This window comes from Narcine bancroftii, chromosome 10 (assembly GCF_036971445.1).
Source record: "Narcine bancroftii isolate sNarBan1 chromosome 10, sNarBan1.hap1, whole genome shotgun sequence".
Taxonomy (NCBI): domain Eukaryota; kingdom Metazoa; phylum Chordata; class Chondrichthyes; order Torpediniformes; family Narcinidae; genus Narcine; species Narcine bancroftii.
Window position 1 is genome coordinate 28148845 of NC_091478.1, and position 24977 is coordinate 28173821.

Consider the following 24977-nt stretch of genomic DNA (forward strand, 5'->3'; position numbering starts at 1 on the left):
GGAAAAATTCACATGCCAACTCAGACCAGAACAAAGAGTCACATTGTTTAACCCTTTCACCCAGCTAGGGCTGGTCATGCAGAAGTTTCAGTTCATCATTAAATTCTGCTTACTGCAAACGTATATTTGAATCTAAACCTTTTTGTCCCTGTCAACTGCAATCAATGGCAATGATTCAATTTGCAAACATTCAGGAATTTGTGTACAATCCTACTTGTAACGGTGATGTATGAGTAAAAATCGTTTAAAAATCAGTATCTTTCTCTCATCATCGTTCTAGTGTTTTGGATGGGTGAGGATTTAGTTCTGCACATGGCTCTTTCAGGTGAGATGTAAACTGAAGCTCTATCTAGTCCGTTAGTTACCAGAGCAGATCATTTCATTGATGTTTGCCTAACTTTCCCCCTGAGGATTTAATTTGTTGCAGAATGGTTTGGAATGTCCTGTGTTTGACACACTGAGAAATGCATCTCCATCTCTTCTCTGGAAGCTGGGGATCTGTTATGGGAATGTCACAATCAGACAGAGCCCAGGAGGTATGGAAGGGGGGCTTGTAACATCATCAATGAAAGCCTCAGCTTGCGGCACTATAGCTACGACCTTAGTCAATGGTTTAATTTTTTCTAACCAACCTCACTTACTATCTGATGCTTCAGCCTCCTGAGATATATCCCTATTTTCCTTTGATAACATTCTTTTTCTAATAATCTTCCTGTCCTGAGCCAATTTACAAGGGCAATCTATATACACAGACATCACAAACTTTTTCATCATGGTCAGAAGTTAATTGCGTTCAGCAATACAGTAGGAAATGTGGAAGTGACCAGTGGAAAGGTGAGAACTTTGAAACATAAAGTGAATGGAAATTTTCTTATCCATTCACAAGGCGGTACAGTGGGTGTGATGGATAGGGTAATACTGTTACAGCTCCAGGACTGGGGTTCAAATCCAGTGCTGTCTGAAAGAAATTTATACGTTCTCCCTGTGTCTGCATGGGTTTCCTCCAGGTGCCCCAATTTCCCCCTACCCTTCAAAACCTACCAGGGTTGTAGGTCGATTGAGTGTAATTGGGTGACATGGGCTGAAAGGGCCTGTTTCTGTGCTGTATATCTAAATTAAAATTTTTAAATTTAATGTAAAAAATTTAAATAAATTTATTATCTGATTCTAATTGCCTCTTGAAGGATGACGAGGTAAGGGCAACAGATTTTATGGCAACCCAGCAGATTCATAATTACTTGTGTTTTTTTATACAGTTATTCACTTACTACAACTGAGCAATAAATTAGTAACTGGCTCACTTATTACAAGCGGCATAGCAAACCCATCAGCACCCATCCCTCCCTCCTTATTCTTCTGTTGATCTACAACTTGTTCTTTCTCATGCCCAACAACCATTTTTTAACAACTTTCCTACATTATCACCTTTATTTAATTACCTAGTGGGGATTGCCGATAACTCCACAGTAGTGTATCACGGAATTGAACACAGGAAAGATAATGAAAGTCCAGTGGCATGGTGCCAAGATAACATCTCTCTCAACTTCAATAAGATGAAGGTGATGATTACTGACTTCAGGAGAGGGGGTGGTGCCCACACCCCTGTTCACATTGAAAGCTGAGAAGTCAGAAGAATAGATTGCTTCAAGTTCTTTAGAATAAACAACTCCAATTACTTGACCTAGGACAAGAGTATGATGCAACAGTCAAGAAAGTGCACCAATGCCTCTACTTTCTTAGACCACTAAGGATGTTCGGCAAGTCCCCCTTGTCTCTCAACAACTACAGGTGGACCATTGAATGCAGACTTGCTGGGTGAATCACAGCATGGTACAGGAGCGGCTCTGGTCAAGATCAGAAGCTGCACAAGGCAGTGAATGCAGCTCAGAACATCATGCAAACTACCTTCCCCTCCATGGACTTCGTCTACATTTCCCAATGCCTAGAAAAGGAAGCCAACACACTGAAGGACCCATCACACCTCGGATGTGGAGAAGGCTCAAGTGTGAGATTGTGCATGAAGGAAGTGTCCTACATGCACCCATCAGAATGAACCCTGTCCTAGTGCTTTCATGCTTCCCTTGCTTGATGCTAATCAATCTTTCTTTCCATTGCAATCCTATACCATGCGATTGTGCTCTTTACACAGATGTTGGAGATAATTTGTTGGTCTGTTTGAGAAGAACCTTTCTCACTATATACATTCAGTGACAAACTTAAATTTGCATTAGTTTCTCCAATCCTTAAGATATTAACCCAGTTACATGACCATCATACTACCACCACATCTAGGACAAGGGGATGCAACTTTAAAATCGGAGCCAGTTCAATCAAGAGTGAATTGGATGACATAAAATGTATTAGAAGTTTAGAACTCACACAAAATGGAAAGGGATGTCCAAGTGCAGAACAGTGATGATCTCTGCAGGGAGGAGCTGGCTTGAGGGGCTGAATGGTTTACGCCTGTTCATACAGAACATGATAATGTGGCAGGACCAGACTGAAATTGGAAACCATCCTTTAATTGCAGACCTCTTAGTACAATGTGTTTGGGAAGTTGTCAGACAGTTTCTGTTGTGGGGTATTTGCAGAATTAGGAAGCAATTTGACCTGCTGATTAAAAGGTTAACTCCACGTTCTGTGCTTACCACAATTTTGTACATTAACGGATTAAAAGGAGTCATATAGCTGGATGACAATGTGCTATCAAGAATGGTAAAACAGGCCACCTAAAAGTGAAGAACATTTTAAACAGTCCAAGATTGAAGGATATTTAAAACGGCCTCAGGTTGGATGATACATAAAACAGTCTTAGATTAAGCAATATTCAAAACAGTATCTAGAAAAGCAGCAGGCATTTTAGAAATGGTTTCCCATCCTGTGGTATGAATGGATGGTGGAGATTAAAAAAATATAGTTAATCACTGGCTCAGTTGTGTATGTGTGGGTTAGTGAGAGACTATCTAAGTGCAAGACACACCTGTGCAAGTCTGAGTGTGAGAATGTATGAATGAGTGCTTCGGGATTCAGATTCAGGTGTCTCTTATGTTTGTATTGTCCAGAATCTTGCACCAAGGCTCAGAGTTCTTGGATAGGTATTCGAGGGAAAAGCAAACTGTCTTATTACGGTCAGGAATTAGATCTACCGAGTGCACCACACTTCAGGGTAGAGGAAATCATCTGAAAAGATGAAACTAGCGATTTAGAAAAAAAAGTTTGCTGAGCTTAAAAATAAAAGTTTTAAACCAAATATTCAATCAACTGGAACAAGCACAATGTGTCTGGGTAGAATACATGGAGGAGGGGAATTTTACTTGCTTTTCATTTTAGAAATATTCACTTGACTGGAGCTGCCTGTAGCGTATCAGGATTTCTTTTAGCTGCAGAGTCCTTGCATTCAGTAAAAGCAATACCTTCCTTTACAAAGCCCAGATTCCTCTACTCTCCTCTCCACAGCCACTGGGTACTGCTGTGCCTTTTCTCTCTTTTATTTTAACCCCTCTTGTAAAGGTTAAGTTTGTGTGTGTAAACGGTCATGTTGCACAGCTATGAGAAACAGCACCCCCCCCTCGCAACTGGGGCTGACGTGGAGAAAGGACAACGACCTGCAACCCCTGTCACTCTCGCAAAAACAAACAGAGATGGCACTGTACCCTCTCCTTATTGACCATCTGTTGCTACCAGTGGCTGCAATGTGCCAAAGCACAAAGCAGCCTGCCTTGCATCAGGCCACCCACCACTAAAGCAAAAGCTGCCTCCCCAACCCCCTTGTTACAAGCAAGAGACCCTAAAGCTCCCCTGTGCACTGCTCCGATCCTTCAGAAACACACAATGCGACAGGGCTGGAGGAAGATGAGGCATATTGGAAGTGCAATAAGGCTGTGTTTAGCTTTTTCAATGGTGCCTTCTTTTCATTGATGGCTGCATAGCAACACAGCTTTGGTCACATCGTTGTGCCTGATCAGAGGCAGACTCTGCTGTGTTAAAGGGAAAGAAGAGTGAAGTTTAAACTCATTAAGATCGGGGTGGCAGGTGTTGGTGGGAAGGGAAGCTAAAGGCAGCACAAGAATGTCACAGGTATCATCTGTTGGAAAATTTAAAGGGAGAACATTTATATAACATGCAGGGTGCCAGGAAGGCATGAGAATAATTGAGAAAATCCAAGGCAGCAGATGAATTAGCAGCACAAAAGGAGAAAGAAAGCATGGGATGGGAGAGAAATTACAAAAACACACACCGGGCGATGTGAGAAAATTGAAGAATTGCCAAAATCATCCCAAATATACTCCAGGAACATTTTGACCCCATCCTTTTTCACAAGAATCCCAAAAAATTGGATGCAAATCCTCTGTTTTTGAGAGAGGGGGGGGAGAGCAGGGGGAGTTGGGGGGGGGGGGGAAGGGGAATGAGGAAGGAGTAGGGGAGAGGGAGAAATTACATAATGATGGAGAGAAGACTGACCAAGTTACCTGAGAGCACTTTCTGCCACTTTTGCAGTAGTCTCTACATGGCTAACCAGATGGACACTCAGTTTCATATCCCACCTAGAAGTCATCGGTCAGTTGTGGCTCTCCCTCGAGGTTGAGGATGATGGACTTCATTACATTTTCCACAGAGCGAAGATGCCTGTACATGTATTTGTTTAACATGTTCTTAATGTTGCACTCCAAGAAGGACACAAATCTTCACAAATTAATCAACTAATTCCAATGGCAAGGAAACCACAATGATTGGAGATGATGGATTTGTTGCACCCTTCGTCCGCCTTTACAGCCGCTGAGTTTGAAGTAACTTTTTCCGCCTGTTCCACCGTTGAGGACTTGGTTGGATTGTTCTTTGTCAGGGACCTCACCCTCGAACTCATCACCATGGGTGGCCTTACCATGAGCACAGCTCCAGATCAGAGGTAATAAGAGAAGATAGCTCTCGGGATCTCAGGACCACACAAGCTTCTCCACCACAATAAGGTGACAATCCACCTAGAAGTAATGGTATCAACAGTAGTATTCTCTCAATGCCAGAAAGGCAAAGAGAGAAGAAACTACATGTAGGTAGGAAAAAGACAATAGAAGAGGAAGCTGAAAAGGTAAATAACAGCATGGTTACTGTGATCTGATACCCATGGTTGGGGGGGGGGGCGGTGGGGGAATGTATGAGCAACTCAGTCCTACAAGAATATAGTCCTCTGCTGTTCTTACAGATCTCTCAATCAATATTACTAAAACAGATGTTCTTAAGTTATCACGTGTTGTTTGTAGAACTTTCTACACAATTTCTGCTTTAGTTTCCTAACTTGCAACACAATCTTGCCTACAAAAGTATTTCACTGGCTGTAAAGTGCATTTGTTCATCTTGAGGTGATAAGAGAACAGAAAACATTTTTTGCTTTGAGATTATTAGGACCATCTTCAGAATCTGTGGAATTTGTTGCCACAGTCAGCTGAGGAGGCCGTCAGTGAGTAGATTTAAAGCAAAGGTTGATAGGTTCTCGATTAGTAATGGTGTCAAAGGTTATGGAGAGCAGACAGGAGAATGAGGTTGAGAAGAAAAATACATTGCCATGAATTGAATGGCAGAGAGGACTCGATGGGCTGAATGGCCCAATTCTATTTATGGTCTTATTATAGTCTTGAATTTAATTTGCACTTCATTAACAACATAGCTTAATTTATTTTTCCTAATATCCTAATATGTTTATCAATCTAAGTATGGAAAATATCTATCGATACTCCAGCAACTATTTTTTAAAAAGAGGTAATAAGAGAAGATAGTCACATGTCAAAATGCACCACCTGTTAGGGTTTTGTACAAGTAAGAATTCCAAATTAGGTCCAAAAAAATAACCGGAAACAAAGTCTGGAGTGTGAAACTACAGGAAGATTTTCACTCTTCTTCATTTCATCTGAAGAAATCAACAGTTACAAAAATAGAACAAAAACACATCAAAGAATGTTTAGATGTCAAAGTCATACTTTCAACAAATATACTCCTTACCCTCTTGAGCCCCAGCTGCCCTTTGAAGCTAAACTTACACAAACCTCATGTTCACACAGACTATTCAGAAACTATGGTTAGATTTCCTTTTTTTTTAAATATTCTAACTGGCATCAGCTGTGGGTAGCACTTTCTCAAACACAAGATAGGAGGTTGTGGATTTAAATTCAAACCCACAGAATTGAACACACAACCTCAACTGACAGAACTAGAACAACTATGGAGTGTTGCACTATGAGATGTCATCTATACGATGAGACATTAAACTCAGCCTTGCCATTCAGTTTGATGTATCAAATCGTAAGGCACTAGAGACAAACGGGAGACTGCAGATGCTGGAATCTGAAGCTAAATACAACCTGCTGGAGGAACTCAGTGGGTAAAGGAAAAGAATGGTCCAAGTGTTGACTGCTCTTTTTCTTCCACTGATGCTGCTCGATCTGCTGAGCTCCTCCAGGTGATTGTACTGTTCCAGATTCCAGCATCTTCTGTTTTTTGCATGTCTGTATTTGATTGGATTTGTGTCATTTAAACTTGCTGCTCTTCTTGGAGTTTCCTGTGGCAAATTGATTGCCTTGATGCCATGTGACTGCAGTTCCAAAAGGTCTCCACTGGTCTCAGGCCCCCAATGTTGAAAAACCCTCCACTACCACTGTATGACTCCTACCACCAAATTAATATTTTATTCAATTTGGTTCCATCCTGGATCCAATGTGTTCTAATCTTTCGGACCGACCTTCCATGCAGGACCTTGCTAAAGTCCAGGTGGTTTTAAGAGGAAAGCTCATCTGCTTGGACTGATTGAAGTCCAGTCAGAGTGGCGTTTGAAAGGTCAGTGTTGTCAGAAACCACAGCACCTAGCATCCACTAAACTTTGGATTCTAGCCAAATGGATCTGTGCACTTCCGAATCTTTGCGGTCATTAACGAGATGTCTTTGATGTGGTAACCCATCTCATTTCTACAAAGGTTTCAGAGATAAAGAGAAGGCAAACTTCCAGTTTTGTTCACCAAGGATGAGGGTGAAATCACATCAAAAGATCCTACCTTGGAGGCCATGCAACATCAAGGAGCCTCGGTCACACCACAATCTATTGATCTATTTCATATGAGAACATGGCAGAGCATTAAAAAAAAATCCCCCAGCAAGGGAAATGAAATAAACCAGCCCAACAAACAAACACATCATACCACATTTAGCTTGTTCCTGGATATATACTTATTCATAAAACATTCACAGAATATAGAAAACAGGTGCAGGAAAAGGCCATTCAGTCCTGAGCCTGAACCACCATTCAATACGATCATAGCTGATCATAGTCTTCAGTACCCTGTTTCTTCAAACTCCTTGATTAGATTCCACCTTTATATTCACTGCTGGTATATGATATTCAAAATAATAATTCCTGTACCCCTTAGAAGAGAATATAATAGTGGGAGTAGGCCTGCTCGGCCAATCAGTAATATCTTGGATGATCTTACATCCAAGTTCATTTTCCTTAAATCCCATAGTTTCCAAAAATTCAGGTAGAATTCATATGGAAAAATTAAGCATCCAGCTATCAGGAATAGTGAATTCTACAGTTTTACAATATTCTGCAGAAAAGAAAAAATTCCTCATATCTCAAACCTAAATGGCTAATCCTTTTCCTGACACCATTTCCCTTCATCCTGGACACCATGAGAGGACACGTTCTATTCTAGCAATGCCTCCCAGAATCTTTTGTTGGATCATTTCTCTTTTTGAACTACAGAGTTTACAAGCCCAGTCTTACTTGATCTTTCCTTGCAGCACAACTTCAGAATCCCACTAAATAATCCCAGGGCATGTATGATTTTTGGAAACATGAGAGACTGCAGAAGTGGGAATCTGGAGCAAAGAAAATCTGCTGGATGAACTCAGCAGGTCGAGCAGCATCTATACGGGGTGGGGGGAATGGCTGGCGTTTTGGGTCAGAAACCTGAGGGAGTCTTGATGAAAGGTTACGGCCCAAAACATTGACCATTCTTTTTCTCCAACTGAGGCTGCTTGAACATGCATAACCTTTCTTAGAAATGGATATAGGTGACCAGGCCCGATTTCAGTCTGTTTCTCAACACAGAAACTACCTGAGTCCTTCTATTAGATTCTATCCTATAATTCACTTCCAGGTTTGTTATTCAATAATTGAAGCTTCTGAACCCTTCAATTACATTCTGCCCTGTAACTCGCACTCAGGTAACCTCGATTCCACATATAAAGAGCCCAAACATCTTGAATATAACACATTACCAGGTGTCCATTCTTCCAGTGTTAAACAACCCAGCAGGTAAAATGTAAAGGTGCATTCATTATGTTTGGTGTATTTTTAAATCACCATACCTAACATAATGTTTATCAATAAATAGCTGTATATAGGGTCAATAGTTTAATACTACACTGAGCCTATAGGTAGATCCAGTCTTCAATAGTGAGCCCATGTAGCATCCAGTTAGACTAGCTGCCGTCAGTAAAAAGCTGTGAAGACCACGGAAGTACAGTGTTGCCAGATGAGGGCAGGGTCAGGTGAAGATCGACATTCACCATCTATACTCAGCAATGATACACACAGCTGGACAATTGGTCAAACTGGCAAACACCAACAACATGGGGAGGTTGGAAGAGAAAAGGAGCAAGAGAAATAAAAATGATTCTTTCTCTCCTCAACTTTTATTAGATTGCAGACAAGTCCAGCTGTTGCACACCAAGGCAAATTCTGTTGCCTCTCAATGCAGCTTGTGTTTATGTCTTGATTGTTCCTGACTTAAGCGGTTTACATCAAAGAGCTCTCCCCTTTCCGAACACCTGACGATTTGTCTTGAATGGTGGGAACCTGCACCGCAAGCCTGGGCATGATCTTCAATAGCATGACACGCAGAGAAAAAGCTTCAGATAATGGAAGATACAAAAAAAAAGGGGAGGCCCCGGTGGCCCCTATATGTGGGAGAAAACACACACAATCACACACAAGACATTTGCCATCACAATGGCTTACAAAGGTAAACCTGTACCAGGGCTACTTTGTACTTTGACAAAACATACATGATTACACACACAGAAGATAAAAGGATGAAAGCAAAACATCTGTTTCACAGCAGTCCATCTGGCCCCCACGAGGAAGAAAAGATAAATCCAAACTTCCAGATTCTTATATTATCTTCACTGACCAAACTATGAACAGCAACAACGTAGATTTTAAGTACCTGTAATTCAGTTGAGATTCCAGACAAACTAACTCCCAGATATGTATTAATTCAAATACAAAAATCATTTGATAACCCTGTTTAGATAACAATCCCTTTTCCAGATTAAATTGTGGTTTCAACCATACATAATTTATTGATAATTATTATTTCTTTTCAATAGCCAAGTCTGGATTATAACCCATATGCAAGTGTGGTACATATTAGTTGAAAACAATATGAGCAAGTCATAATAAGCATAGTATATCTAGTCAGATGATAATAAACTTGAACATATAATGAAGGATAAATCTTGACCATTGCATTTACATTACACAGCAATAGCTGGTGATGGAGTTGCTCACTTCAAACTCTCATTGTAAATATGCCACCATGATCAGAATATATGTTTTCACCAAGTAGAGCCTTGAATTTTCCAAAACGTACTTTCTTGACTTTAAAAGAATGAGTGATTTCAATGAAAAGTAAACAAATCTTGGAAGAATTAAAAGAATATGCTTTGATTGGCTGTCTCTGATGGGAAGTTTCTAAGAAGGGGGCATAGTTTCAATAGTTAGCCAGAATGAGATAGGGAGACATTTCTTCATTCACATCATTCTGAAAGCCTTGAAATAAAATTGGAGGTTAAATAGGAAAATGGATTTGAGGTAAATGGGGCAGCTTCAAGAGAATGGTTAGTCTACTGCTGTTCATTTCCTCCACACAGCTCCCATCCATTTCTCACTTACCCACTCGATACAGTAGGAGAGAGAGGCTTGCAATTCAGCCTTTAAATAAATTTCCGTAGCTCCTTTTACAATCCTTTCAGGATGACCAATTATAATTTACAGTTAATAAAGTGATTTTGTTTAAAAGTGCACCCATTGTTTCAATGAAGAAAAGATGGCAAACCATCTTTGCACAGCAAGGTCCCACATTTAGCACTTCAAGAGGACTCCATTAAACATCAATGGTGGAGAAAGTAGAGAGAAAAAAGTTCCTTATAAAAAGGTCCTCTATTATTCTTTGAGCCCTTTTAAGCTTAAGTGGATAAATGTCACCAATAGAGGATAGGGATAGCCCAGTGATCTTTCTATAAAGGACGATCTATCTTGGACTCACCACACCTCCTCATTAGTCAGGAAGATGCATCAGCACCTACACTTCCTAAGGAGGTTGAGAAAGGCAAGGCTACTGGCCTCCATCTTGACAACTTTATATAAGAGCACAATTGAGAGTGTTCTGTCTGCTTGCATCATTGCATGGGATGGTAGATGCAAAGCATTGGACCGGAAGTCAATACAGACTGTCATCAAAACGGCCAAGAAAGTCACTGAGGTCTCCCTATCCCTCTAATGATGACACCATGAACATTGCTCAAAGGGGCTCAAAAAATAAAAGAGGACCTTTCCATCTAGCACACAGTATCTTTGACCCACAACTATCAAGGAGTTAGAGGAACATCAAAATCAGGACTACCATGCTGGAAAATCTTCTGTCTGGGGGCTGTGAGATTAATGAACAGTATCCTGTAACCAAATGAATCATTCCAAAATATTTATTTTGATTTATTTTAAATTATATCTTTATGTAACCATGTGATTATGTACGTGTCTGTGTGCGCGAGCACACGAGGGAGATACACTGTTTTGTCTGGTTGTATATCTAGTCAGATGGTAATAAACTTGAACATATAATGAAGGATAAATCTTGACCAGGAAACCTGAGAGAACTCTCTCATTCTTCTTCAAGAGAGTACAGTTCCAATGAATCTTTTACATCTACTTTATGATTATACAGTCAAGCCTTACCATAGCATGGCACAGGATGCTTCAGTTTCTACAATGGGATAGTCTCTGGAGTGAGACTCAAACCCACAATCGTAGGAACTAGGGCATCTCACTGACCCACAGCCAGCATGGTTTACCTGAGCTCATCTGAAAGAAAGCAACCCCAACCATGATGTGATGTCACAGTTCCATAATAGTGGCAGACAGGCAAGAAAGTAAATGGAGACAGAGGATGAAAGAGAATGAAATATTAAGAAAAAAGAATAAAGAAAAATATGAAGCAAATTGTGAAAAGAGAGTCAAATACAAGTTTTTACCAAAACTCCCTGCATACTCTTCCTCAGTGTGGTGATATCCAGATTGATTACCAACATTGTTTGCTCATTCTTCCTCAACACCTTGAAAATAATGCTGTGAGAAAAAATATTATATAGAAACATGGAACTAAGGAGCAGTATACATTCACAGAGAGCATGAAAAGAAGGAAGAGAGACAAGTAACATGGATAGAATGTGGGAGGGCACAAAAAGCCAAACTAAAGAAAGAGAAAAAGGACACATCATTTGTCCAAGCTTTTGACCAGCTTCACACACCTAAACTTAACGCCTGTCTATTACAAATAGATCTGTTACTTGCCCTTCTCAGCAGGCTTGACACTAAACCACTTGCATAACCTGCCAGTCAAATGAAGAGCAATTGCCAGTTAAAAGAGAAATTAAACTACTAGACAAGACTAATCTCCTTCAATCGCCTGTGCTTGCCTCTTCACTAGATAAACTCAAACCCTGTCTATCCGTATTCCTAATCCTGACTAATACAGCTTCGTTACTCAAGCAGACTCTGGCTCCCCAGCTGCAAACTTGAGCTATCTTTCACTGCAATGAAAACAGGCCAATAATTTTTTTTTAAGGTTGAAGATCTCAGGCAGTGCTTACTCACCCCTCAAGTGGGTAGTTTCAGATTATTACCTGCATCTGATACATGATTACAGGCCAATCTCCCTCTTTACCAAAACTCCCTGCATACTCTTCCTCAGTGTGGTGATATCCAGATTGATTACCAACATTGTTTGCTCATTCTTCCTCAACACCTTGAAAATAATGCTGAATCACTCCATTCCTTTAATCTTCCAAGGGTTTTTTAACGGTAGCTAAGTGAGTCACACCCTTCAGGATGCTGAGGGTTTAAATATTGTAAACCTGTGACCAGATGCATATCACAAGGTCAGTGTTGGGACACTTAATGCTCATTTTCTAAATTAATGATTTGGATTGGAATAGGAGAAATTTTAATTTAAAATGTAAAATTTAAATTTAGACATACAGCACAGTAACAGGCCTTTCCAGCCCAGGAGTCCATGCTGCTCAATTACACCCAATTGACCTTCAAGCTCTATAGATTTTGAAGGGTGGAAGGAATTCCCGTAGACATGGAGTGAACATACAAACTCCTTACGGACTGCACTGGATTCAAACCCAGATCACTGGTGCTGTATCAGTGTTGCATTAACCACATCGCTTATCACGCAACCCGATTACTAATACGATTAGAAAGTTTACTGATGGCAAAAAATTGGTTTTGTTGTTAGTAAGGAGGGTAGGCGTGAACATACTATTGATCAGAAAAGCATAACATAGCATATGGACCTCAATCCTGGTAAATGCAAGGGAGCACTAATGGTAGGCCTCTAGGGAGAACTGAGATACAGAGGGATCCAAGTCCAAGGATCACTAAAGCTGGCAGCACAGACAGATAAAGTGTTGAAGAAGACATCTGGAATATTCACTTCCATTAAGAGAAGATAGGTTAGTTTTACAATTTTATAAAACATTAGTAGAGCACGAAGTACAATTCTGGTCACTGCACAAAAAGCACATGATTGCAATGGAGAGGAGATTCACCAGGCATGTTTCATTTATGAGGATTGCTTTATTTTGAGTGGAGAAGGCTGGGGTGGGGGGGGAGGGGGGGGTGGGGGAATGGGAGGGGCGATCTGATTGAGGTATACAAATTATGAATGCCATAGATGGTGTAGATGGTATGGCACATATCCCCACAACAGAAATATCTTAGATGTCTGAAATCAAAGAGCATAGATTTAAGGTAAGGAGTAGGAGATCGAGAGAAGATATGAGGAAAAATTTATTTTCACTCAGAGGATTTTTTGGAATGTGCCTAAAGGGGTGATAGAGGCAGACATTCTCACAATTAAAAAAGCACCTAAATAAGCAAAAATTGTCAGGGTAAAAAAAAAATCAAAGGTCAAGTGATGGAAAATGGGATTAGTATAGCTGGGTATAATACTTGGCATGGATGGGGTGTGATTAAGGATCTATTTCTGGCCTGTGTGGCTCTATGAATTGAACAGGAAATCTGGCTTGATGCTCCAGTGCAAAAATAAAATAATGCTGCACTCTTGTCTTTGAGGTGAGATATTTAACTGAAGGATGTGCTTTTCCCTGAGATGAACCTTATAGGCCCATGGAAAGTAGCAAGAGAAGTTTTCCAAGTGTTGTGAGCAATAATTATATCTTAAACTCTAATAACAGGTGACATAGTTATTATCACAGCAATGGGTTATACAGTCCTTCATCAGCTTCAATAGTGGCATTATGTTTCCTACATTATGGTCTCCATGCTTTAAAAATATTTGTTGTATATACTCGTGTAAAAGTCACATTTTGTAGACTATTTTTTAAATGTTAAATTTATGGGGTCGATGATTACATGGTCACTACTTTTGACCGCAGTAAGTACCTGCATCAATCAAGGTGTTTGGAGCTCCGATGAATGGGCAGTTGGCTGGATCTGGGCAGTAAGTCTATGTTCATGGCGTTGGGAGGTCTGATCAGCAAGCAGCCGAGGTGAGAGTTCGCAGTCGAGGTGTTTGAATCTTCAATAGGCAGGTGGTTGGGGCCAAGGTGAGAGTCCAAGGCCAAAAATTGGGAGGGGGGGGGTCGAGTTTTACACACAATACATGGAAAATACCAGAATATTTGGCAAAATTTGGGGGGGGCGCGGCGGTGGGTCAGCTTTTACACATTATTGACTTTTACATGAGTATATATGGTGATTGGTTGTGATGCACGTGAGAACATCTGGAGGTTGTGAAATAAAGTAAACAAATGCAAATTCTTTCCTCCCTCTAAAAAGGAGAGGACTCCAGCAATCTCTAGTGGTGTACCGGAACAGCAGCTGTGCTGTGTGATTCATGGGGCTGGTTTCCTTACCTCTGAAGGTCCCAAACACGTAATGGTGAGGCATGGCCGCAGCAAGCAGTCCCAGTTAAGACAGAGCTGGAAAAGAGAAAGTACAAACACAAAAAACTGATCAAAACAAAGTGCCTTTTTCACTTTCTGCATTCTATTCTCGTAGAGTGGACGTATGTGGAGAGGGATTGTGTAGATCTCTCATCCTCACTTTACCCCAGAAACAATTGGAAATAGGAGCTGTTGCACATGGAGGATATTCAGCCCCTTGATATACCCAACTGAATAGAGGCTTGTGGATAGCAAGGGAAGTGAAAAACAAATATTCTCTTTAAAACAAAGTTCCGAGGGATATTGTAATCGACCCAGTGACATTGGCCAGCTTTATCAAATCTCACCTTATCCGCTGCCAGCAGCCCAGATCCTCCTTGTTTGAAATGATATGCCATCAGAGGGGGGGGGGGGGGAGAGAAGGGGTGATCACAGGTGAAGTAGATATTTTCTGTGAAACAAGCTGCATTTTGGGATTCATTGAATTGTCAGTTCTAAAGTTCTAATGGAAAATAAAAACAAGATCAGGTCTACTATGCACACAAGTTTAATGCACACCGGTTTAATCAAAGAATGGGTTAATCCCAATCAAGGGCCTGGATCCATGGTTAAGAGCAGGGGAATGCAATGGAGGGGCTCTGGGATTGGGGGGGGGTGCATGTGGCAAAGAAATTGGAATTAGCTGTTCTACAGTTGGTACACTGCTCTTTAGCAGGCTGCAGAAGCCCAGAATCATTTATTACACAACACAATACAGGGGTGGAGCAGTTTGCACAATCCCACACAGGCTGTGGATCACCTGAAAGACCCCCTCCCCATTTCCAGCCACAACCTGCTGTGTTCCCACCACCTAGCTTCTTTCACTCTGCCCCTGGGGGACCATCACACTCATGTACACACTAATAGCTTTTAGTTTCCATTCATACAAAACCTGCCACGCTAAAATTGGCCAGCAGACCACCAACACTGAGCCCTCCCCATCCCAAACCTTTCACAACAAGGGGTTATTCCTCTCGCTGCAGTTCCTTACCTCAAGCCTCATACAAAGGCTAATTTTCAATTTCAGAAATTTGTTTTAGTACTTAAAGACCAAATTCTACACAATTTTTGATCAGTTGAACACCCCTACCTTTGATAACTGGGCAGAGATATCCATGGGTTCCTTTATCAGCTCCATTTTCTGATTGCAAATAGAACAATTCACCAAGTGGAGGCACAAATAGTGGCACATGAACTAATATCTGAAATATTCTAACTGCTTTTAAAATAGACAAAAAAGGGTGTTCCATAGTGAATGTTATGCAATTTCACAAAGGTTATTTAACAGGTTAATAGTTTTTCTGTGGAAGTTTACAGATTTGCTCTTTCAGTTTTGAAGGTGATTCACTGCATCACTCTATAGAGTTTGTTTATCCAAAGTTGCTTTATGGAATTGCATAGCATTACAGTTTGAAATGGGTCACTGTAACTGTAGAGCATCGCTCTTTGTTCAAAGTACAAGTCACTCATTGTGTAACCGTTTATTCATAAGAATCACCCCCTGTGTAACTGCAGAGAGTCATTGTTGTTTTAGGATAAGGTTTACTCAATATGGATGTTTTAAAAAAAATGACAGTCACAGTTTATTCAACATGACTGCTTAGATTGGAGGAGCATTCAGGATGACAGTAATAAACTTGGGCCTCTTCATTGGAAGCAAACAGAATACCAGCTTCCAAACCCAACCAATCTTCTGTCAAACATGCCCCCCTTATTGTGGTCGTGTCAGCAGGTCTCACATTTCACCTGCTTCAAACCTCACAGAAATGAAGTGCCAGCAGTGCCCCTGGAACCCAGGGGACTGTCTTAGGTTGTTTTCTCTGGAGCATCTGAGGTTGAAGGTTGACCTGATAAAATTATGAGAGTTGTAGATAGGGTAGAGAGTCAGACTATTTTTCTTCAGGGAACAAAGGTCATGTGCTAAAGGACATGCAATTAGATTGGGGAGGGGGGTTGAAAGGAGATGTGGGAGGCAAGTTTTTTAAAAATACAATGGGAACAGGCTGCCATGAGTAATGGCAAAAGTAGACACAAGAGAAAGACCCATGAATATGGAGTGAATAGAAGGAAATGGATCATGTGCAAGCAGTAGGGTTTTAGTTTAACTTGGGCATCACGATGGGTGCAGGCATGTGGACCGATGGGCCTGTACCTGTGCTATACTGTACCTCATCAAGCACAAGGATTGCAGGGACTTCTTTTTCACCAAGACCAGGATTGCCTTTCCCCATTTCTGACCATCTGTCTTCCAATCATGTCATCCCACACTTTCTATCCACATATCTAGAATGAGTTGTTGCTTCTCGTCCTCGCTGATCTTTCCCTTTGCTTTATTTTTAAACCTTCAACGGCAGTCTCCACAACTAATACAGTTTGGACATAACCTAACCAAACACACAAATGAAATACTCAAGATTCCTTTATTGTCAAGTAATAAAAACAGTGCAATATTACACAGAATTTGCTAAGGCAGACATATTCACAATCAGCAGAAATTGCCTGAAGTCCCACAAAGTCAGAGAAAGACAAGCAAAAGGGAGTCCCCTCAGAGTCTTTGAGTGACTGTGGATTCACCTCGAGCACTGCTGCAGCTCCTACTGCCAAATAGAGTCCAAACCATCAGCAGCCCAAGCTCTAGATCCAACCTCTGATACAATCAGGACCCTTCAGCTCCCTCGGCACTCTCTCACATCCGTGTTCCAATACCTTCAGCCAGTCTCCAGCAGTCCGCTGCCTGGTGTGAATCCCTCAATCGAACTTACCAACAGCCCACCACCTGAATTTCCTTCACGTAGAGCATTGATCTGCCTCCATAGTCGCCGTCTGGTGGGTCATCTCCTCTGTTTCTAGTTCTCAAATGGGAAGGGGGTACTCTCCCCATTTTCTGGTACTCTACTCCAATCCTCTGCTTCCTGGAGTTTGCATCCCCGTGTGTCTGTTGCCAATCATAGGCGCCACCATCTTGGGTGCAGATCCCGTAGTCATATAAATTTTTAAAGCCACTGTCAGCTCCATAACTAGACCATTTAGAGCTTGTACAGAGCAGATGGCAGTCAGAGTGGGTGATTGGACCCCGCAGGGGAGTGCTGTGTCTCCGCTCCTCACAATCTGCAGGTCCACATCAGTGGCAGTGACACCATTTTGCATTTTACTTTCATATTCACACAACAATATTTACATGTCTGAATACTTGTCTTGTATGTGTATTGTTTGTCTGTATTTGTGTAATGTCGGATTGTGTGTCTGCGTGTTTTGCACCAAGGATCGGAGAATGCTGTTTCATCAGGTTGTACTTGTGCAATCAGATGATAATAAACTTTACATGAACATTGGAAGTCAAGAACCAATCAACATAGGTTTAAGGTGGGGAAATATTCAATAGGAACTGAGGGATAACATTCCCCCCCCCCCCCCCCCCCCCCCACCCCACCACACACACACACAGGGTGGGTGCATGGAATAAACTGCTGAAGGAGGGCGTTGAAGCGGGTACTACTGCAACATTTAAGAAATATTTGGACAGACACATGGATAAGATGGGTTCAGTGGAATATGGGCTAAACATTGATGGGATGAGTGTGGGAAGGACATTTTTGTTGACGTGGGCAAGTTGGCCTGAAGTGTCTGTTTTCATGCTGTGTGACTGTATAACTGTCTTTGCAGCATTATTTTCCTTTATCTTCACGATTATAAAGGTAGCCAGCAATATGGCAGCCATACCCATGAGAAGATGGGGCAGGGAAACCTACAGGCCTCGACTGCAGAATGAGCCCTGGTTTCAAAATTTCCTGCGGTGCACCTCAGATTCCATAGACAGTGAGGACCTTCAGGTTGGCCTGTCAACAACCAATGTAGTGATATGGTACAATACTGTCTTGATTTGCAAGCACAATCACAGGCTGAGAAAGTAGTTGATAAAGTCTATGGGTTTCTAAGCTTCATAATTAGAGGTAGAGAACAAAAATAGGAAGGCTTTGTTGAACCTTTATAAGACATTGGTTAGGCCACCACTGATCCAAAGAAAATAGACAGAAGTTCATTCAATATGACTACTGAGATTGAAGGAGCATTCAGAATTTCAGCATTCACTTAGATCCTGGCTGATCTAATCTGAGCACAAAACCACTTTCCTGTTCTCTCACAAAATTCATCAACTCATTTAAATAGCTGTCAAAGTCCACCATGAAATTATTCAATGACACTGCCTCAACCACTGTTTGGGTAGAGATACATAAATTCCCCTTTGAGAAGAAATACCTCCTTATCGCTGTCAAAAATGGATAACCTGTTTGTCTGAAAAATCAGAATCAAATTTATTGTCATAAACGTGTCACAAAATGCATTGTTTTGCAACAGCAGAATTGTGCATTACAGGTGAAAAATTGTAAAAAATTATGGTTCTATAAACACAATATTTAAAAATAAATAATTAGTGCGGATGGCGGAGGGGAAGAAGCTGTGTTTGCACCATTGGGTTTTCATCCTCAGGCTCCTGTATCTCCTTTCTGATTGTAGTAGTGAGAAGAGGGCATGGCCTGGGTGGTGAGGGTCCTTGATGATGGAGGCTGCATTCTTGAAATATTGCCTCTTAAAGATGTCTTTACTGGAGTGAAAACTGATGCCCATGATGGCGCTGGTTGAATTTACTTTTCCTGTCCTAAGCATTGGCACATCCATACCAGACAGTGATACAACCAGTCAGAATGCTCTACACAGTATATATGTAGAAATTTTCAAGTTTTTGATGACATTACAAATCTCCACAAACTCCTAATGAAATATAGTCACTGGTGAGCTTTCTTCACAATTGCATCAACAAAATGTTGAATTTTAAGTTCTTTACCCTCTCCACTACTGACCCTTCGATGAGGATTGTTTTGTATACTCCTGATTTTCCCCTCCTGAAGTCCAGTCAGTTCCTTAGTTTTGCTAACATTGAGTACAAGGTGTTGATGTGACATCATCAACCAGCTGATCGATCTCCCTCCTGTACGCTTCCTCATTGCCATCTGTGATTCTGCCAACGACTGTGGTGTCATCGGCAAATTTGTAGATGGCATTTAAATTGTGCCTGGCCACACAGTCATGGGTGTACAGAGAGTAGAGCAGTGGGGTCCCTAGTTCTAAATATCTCCACCAGGGAAAAATCCTTTTGGTATCCACCCTGTCAACCCCATTCAATTTTTCATATGTTTTGATAAAATCACCTCTCATTTTTCTATATTCCATTAAATAAACCTATACCTTTCCTCGTGTCAACCCCTTCAGCTTTCTCTGCATTGCCTCCTAAGCAAGCACATCCAACTTTAAATATACAAACCAAAACCATATCAAGCACTCCAAGTGTGGATTCACCCGTGCCCTGTAGAGGGGCATCAAAATGTCCCTACTTCTTGTTTTAAACTTTGTATCCTTTGCCATAAAGGCCAATATTCCACATCTTTCTAATTAATTGCTCCATCTTGAAACTACCTAATTATGTTTCATACTCTGTGACCCTCCACATTTTATTGCCTAGCTCTGTTTAAATAGATGGACTAACCATCCATTTACACTAATTCTACATTAATCCTATTTTCTGTTATTATCCCCTCATTCTCATTAATTCTGAACAGATTTGACCATTCTTCCACACACTACGGGCAATTTATTGCAATCAATTAACATACCAATCCACGCGTCTTTGGGAAGAAACTAGAGCACCCAGATTAAGCCCATGTAGTCACAGGGAGAAATTGCAAACTCCGCACAGCACCAATGCAGGTTTGAATCCAGTTCTCTGGTGCTGTGAAGCAGTGACCCTATTAACTACAGTTTTATCATCCCTTCCTTCCACAGGGGACAACCTCTCATTTTCCCATGCGATCTTCAATCTATTAACTTCTTGTCCACTGACTTCACAAATTTAGCGCATTTAAATGATGGGCAATGTGTTGGAAACAGAATCGATCAGGATTCCAAAAGGAAATTGCCCAGGCAGCAGCCAAAATAATCTGAAAGGCTGCATGATTCTTTGCAAATTGAAAAGACCAGAGAATTGAACACAATATCTAAAAGGACACTGGATAAACCATGTCCTGTCCAGCTCTGAAATGGATGACAAAAACCCACTTGAAGAGGAGCATAAAAATTCTTTCTGATCTTCTGGCCATTACTCATCTTACAAACAACAACTCAAACACTGATAATTATCTGGTCATCACTGCCTAGTTGTTGGTGAGAGCGTACTGTGCGCAAATTGATAGCTCGATTTTACAGGGATTTCACTTCACAAAGAGTTCAATAGTTGTATGTCCTGACGTTGTCCAAGGTGCTATCATTTTTTCTATCAGTGGTAGCCCTATACTCTTGGTTGTGCCTGAACTGTAGGAGTAGGTAAGTGATAAAAGTATCTTCACTCTCACTTGGCATTTAGAAGCTGAGTGGCAATTTTCTGGAGAGTGACAGACGTGATCAACATTGAGTGCAGGATCAGGTGGGATTTTTGATGGTTTCTTTCATCAAATGCCTGATCTTGGGCAACAAACAAACAGATTGTACATTTAAAACATGTATAGAGAAGCAGTTCATTTGCATGTTGTTGCATCACTGGGAGCATGCAGGCTAACGGATAACTCGCCCAGTTTATTTTATTTTCACGTATCCTCGTAGAGCGACAGCAATTTGGCAAGAACAGGCTCAGAGGCCTGTCAAATCGTTCACCAGAGAGCTTGTCAAACACATTCACCCTTGCCGAGTTTCCCTGGCACTTTAATCACTGTTGGGTAAACTCATTTGTTCCAATAATTACGACTCGCCCTAATAGAATATGCAAGCCTCCTGACCTCCGACCCTTGCTGACACAGGATACAAAAGAGGAAAAGTTCATCCTCGCCCTCCTCCCCAAACCTGCCCCCCTCTCCTCCCCCTCAACCCTATTACTCTCGATTACTCAAATTATTTATAGCCCACTGATCCCCACATGGAGAGGAGAAAAAAAATGCAATTAAGTCAGCTTTTGAAGGAGGAAAAGGGTTTTACGTGCAAGGAGGCACTTTGTGAACCAGTGATATTATAGTGGCAAAGGTTAGATCAGCACAGGTACATCGAATCTGCCAGTGTGCCCGGCAGTCATTAGAACATGTCATGTCCTATTGCCACTGTTCACATTTTTGGTAACCTAATCATTTGACATCATTATTTGAGGTATCTCAGAGGCATGGAATTATTGCCAGGGGTCACACAAATACAAAGCCATTCCTAGCAGGACAGCATCGGCCACAGTACCAACATTGTTAGGATCAAATTCAGCTCGCCGTTTCCAAGTTAACGGGCTCCCACCAATCAAAGGTTCTCCGTTTCCCTGCACCCATCCCCGTCTCACTCTTCCTTTCCCATTCTTTTCCCTTTCACTGCATACATCTTCCCACATCTGCAGACCAAACAACAGAGGAGATTTGGAGGAGAAATTCTGAGTGTCCACCAACATCAGGTGACAATGATTTTGATGAAGCTAAAATATCAGCAGGTAAATACAACTGGTAGCTTACATCTTCATTTGTGCCTGGACACCTTAACAAAACCAATAGATAACAAGGACCAAGGCCTCAGTGCAACACAAGCCATTATGTATCACTGCCCATCCATAGATGTGGTACAGCAGCATTCCTTTAACCTAGTGGTTCTCAACCATTTTGCTTCCACTCACATACTACCACAAGTACAGTAATCCATTACTAAGCACAGAGCACCTATGGCATCCTATGCCAAAGGTGCTCTGTGGTAGTAAGGGAAAACTTAAGGTGGTATGTGAGTGGGAAAAAAGTTGAGAATTACAGCTTTATTCCCGGTTGCCTTTCCTCCAGTTCTGTCTTTCTCTCCCTTTTTCTCTCTGTCTTTTTTACAGAGCCATAATCAATTCTCCCCTCTCTTTTCATATCAAATTAACACCTTTTGTTGGTCTGGACTCCTCCCCTGTCCAGTCTTCAGTCTTTATTCTTATGCCTTCCTGTTCTTTGCTTATTCCTTGAAGAAGGGGTCAGGCTCAAAATGTCAGTAATATGTTTTTACCTCCTATGGACACTATAAGACCTGCTGAGTTCACACTATCTACAGACTTCCGTGCTTCATTCCCTAAACATTATCAGCTTCAAAGACTACACCTTGTATATTATTCAAGAACATGGAGCTCACAAAAGTACATTTATATCACCATTCAGTGACAATGGACATATATAAAACCATTCTGTTCCCCAAGGGTTACGAGCAACAGGTGGGCAAGTAGAGCCGAGTCTACGGCCATATCAGCCATGTCCTTAATGAATGACAGAGTGGAAATGATGGGCCAGATGGCCTCCTCCTGCTCCCCTTTCTTGTGTTCCTATGTTTGTTGCGCCCTGTATCTAACACTCAACCTCTGCTCCTCTCTGCATCACTCTGTACAAAATTTGGTTCAAGTTCCACGTGGACCCGGAACAAATTAGCATAAACCTTGCAGAGTATGCTGTTAGAGTGAACCAGTTAATGAGTACAACACTGCTGATTTCATTTCGTTCTGTTGCTGTGGGAGTGAAGTTTGCGCTAACCTTATTGAACAATGCCACCCCTATGAAGGGGATCCCCTTAGAAGGTAAACCTGCAGGCAACAGCACAGAAACAAGACAGTGATCAGCAGGTGGTGCAGGTGAATGCCCTGCTAGACTTTAATCGACCAATCATACTCGCAAACTGTAACTCGATCCCATTTACAGTGCAATCTGCTTCTGCAGTCTTTGCCAAAATTGCTCATTACAGACACTAACTTTGCTATAAACTACAATCAATAGAAAATGTCTATCTCTCCAGACGACTCTTTGTGTGGGCTGGGGCTGGGGCTGAAGAAGCGCTCTGGCAAGAGATAAAAAAGAATGCAGAACAAAATGGGAGATATGCAAACCAAGAGCAACCTCAACCATCTTGGTTAATTGACAATAGGCATACCTGGAACACAGCTGATGAGAAAAAGAACTGAGCTGGATATTTCCTTGAAACACTAGATTCACTAACACTAACATTCATTCCTAAAGTTAACAATTTAATGAAGGAGATCATCACTGATGTCCAGGACACATCAATTAATAATAAAGCTAACTGAGCCTTATTTAGAACCATAGAACACTTCATCACAGAAACAGGCCTACACCAAAATATTTATTCCATCTAGTTCCATTGATTTGCTCCTAGACTATACCCCTCTATAATACTCCCACCCATGTAACTATCCATTTTACTCTTAAAGGTAGATATTGAACCTGCATCCACCACCTCCACTGGCAGTTAATTCCACATTCTCACCACCCTGGAGTAAAGAAGTTACTCCTAATGCTTCCTTTAAATTCTTCACCTTTCACCCATGTCCTCTAGTTCTTGTTTCAAACCTAAGTGGAAAAACCTTCTTGCATTTACTCTATCTAACCCCTCTTAATTTTGAATACCTCTGTCAAGTCTTCCCTCATTCTCCGAGGGCCTAGGCAATAAAGTCCTAACCTATTCAATACCTATAACTCAGCTCTTTGCACTCTGGCAACATTCGTGTAAATCATCTCTGCACTGTTTCAAACATTGATAGAACATAGAGCATTCCAGCACAATGAGGGCCACGATGTTGTAACAATCTATATAAACCTACTATAAAATCTAAACCAGCCATTCTCAATGGGGGCCCTATGCCTACCCCTCCCTCTCTGGTGGCCATAACACATTTAAGTAAAAGCCATGTTTTCTTTTCACATCATGCAACTTAAATTTTTTTTAACGTTTTCTATGTAGTCAGTAGGAGAGAAGTTAGGAAGAAATCAAAACTTGACTGCTCACTGGGAAGTGGGCCCATAAACTTCAAGCAGAGTCCTAACTCACACCCATAACCCTCTATTTTCCTTGTATCTATGTGCCTGCCTAAGAGTCTTTTAAATGTTCCTTTTGTACCAATCACCACCCCTGGCAATGCATTCCAGGCACCTACTGTTCTCAATGTAAAAAAATGTACCCCTGACGTGTCCCCTAAACTTTCCTCACTCACCTTATAGAATGTCCTCTAGTATTTGCTACTGTCATCCTGGGAAAAAGGTGCTGGTTGTTCACCCTATCTATAACTTTTCTGTAGGTAGGTGACCAAAAATCCACACAATTTGGCCTCACCAATGTCTTGTACAAATTCAATTTAACATTCCAACTCTTGTATTCAACACTTTGATTTATAAAGTCTAATAGGTCAAAAGCTTTCTTTATAACCCTATATTCGTGTGACACCACTTCAAGGAATTATGTGTCTGTATTCCCAGATTCCTGTTCTGCCATACTCCACATTTCTTTACCGTTTACTGTGCATATTCTGTCTTAGTTTGTCCTTCCAAAGTGTAGTACTTCACACCTGTCCACATTAAATTCCATCTGCCATTTTACAGACCATTTTTCTAGCTGGTCCAGGTCCTGCTGCAAGCTTTGAAGGCCTTCCTCGCTGCCCAACACTCCATGTATCTGCAAATTTACTGATCCAATTTACCACATTATCATCCAGATCATTGATATGAATGACCCAGAACCAACCCCTGAGGCATTAAGCATTTTAAAATATCATCTGACATTCCTTTCTTATTTCTTTCTGACTTTGCTGCATTGGCAACCTAATCAGCTCTCCTGACCTCCAAACAATTTCTGATACCTCTGTAAAAATTAAC

At 41.2% G+C, this 24977-nt stretch overlaps 1 protein-coding gene across 2 annotated transcripts in view; it reads right to left on the minus strand.

Moving 5' to 3' along the window:
- fbxw4 (F-box and WD repeat domain containing 4) overlaps window positions 1–24977 on the minus strand; it is a 118342-nt gene that overhangs the window by 22339 nt on the left and 71026 nt on the right. For both annotated transcript variants that reach the window (XM_069900383.1, XM_069900382.1), the window contains one exon: window positions 14215–14280. In XM_069900383.1, the coding sequence (XP_069756484.1) occupies window positions 14215–14280 (66 nt within the window). The remainder of the gene's footprint in view (window positions 1–14214; window positions 14281–24977) is intronic.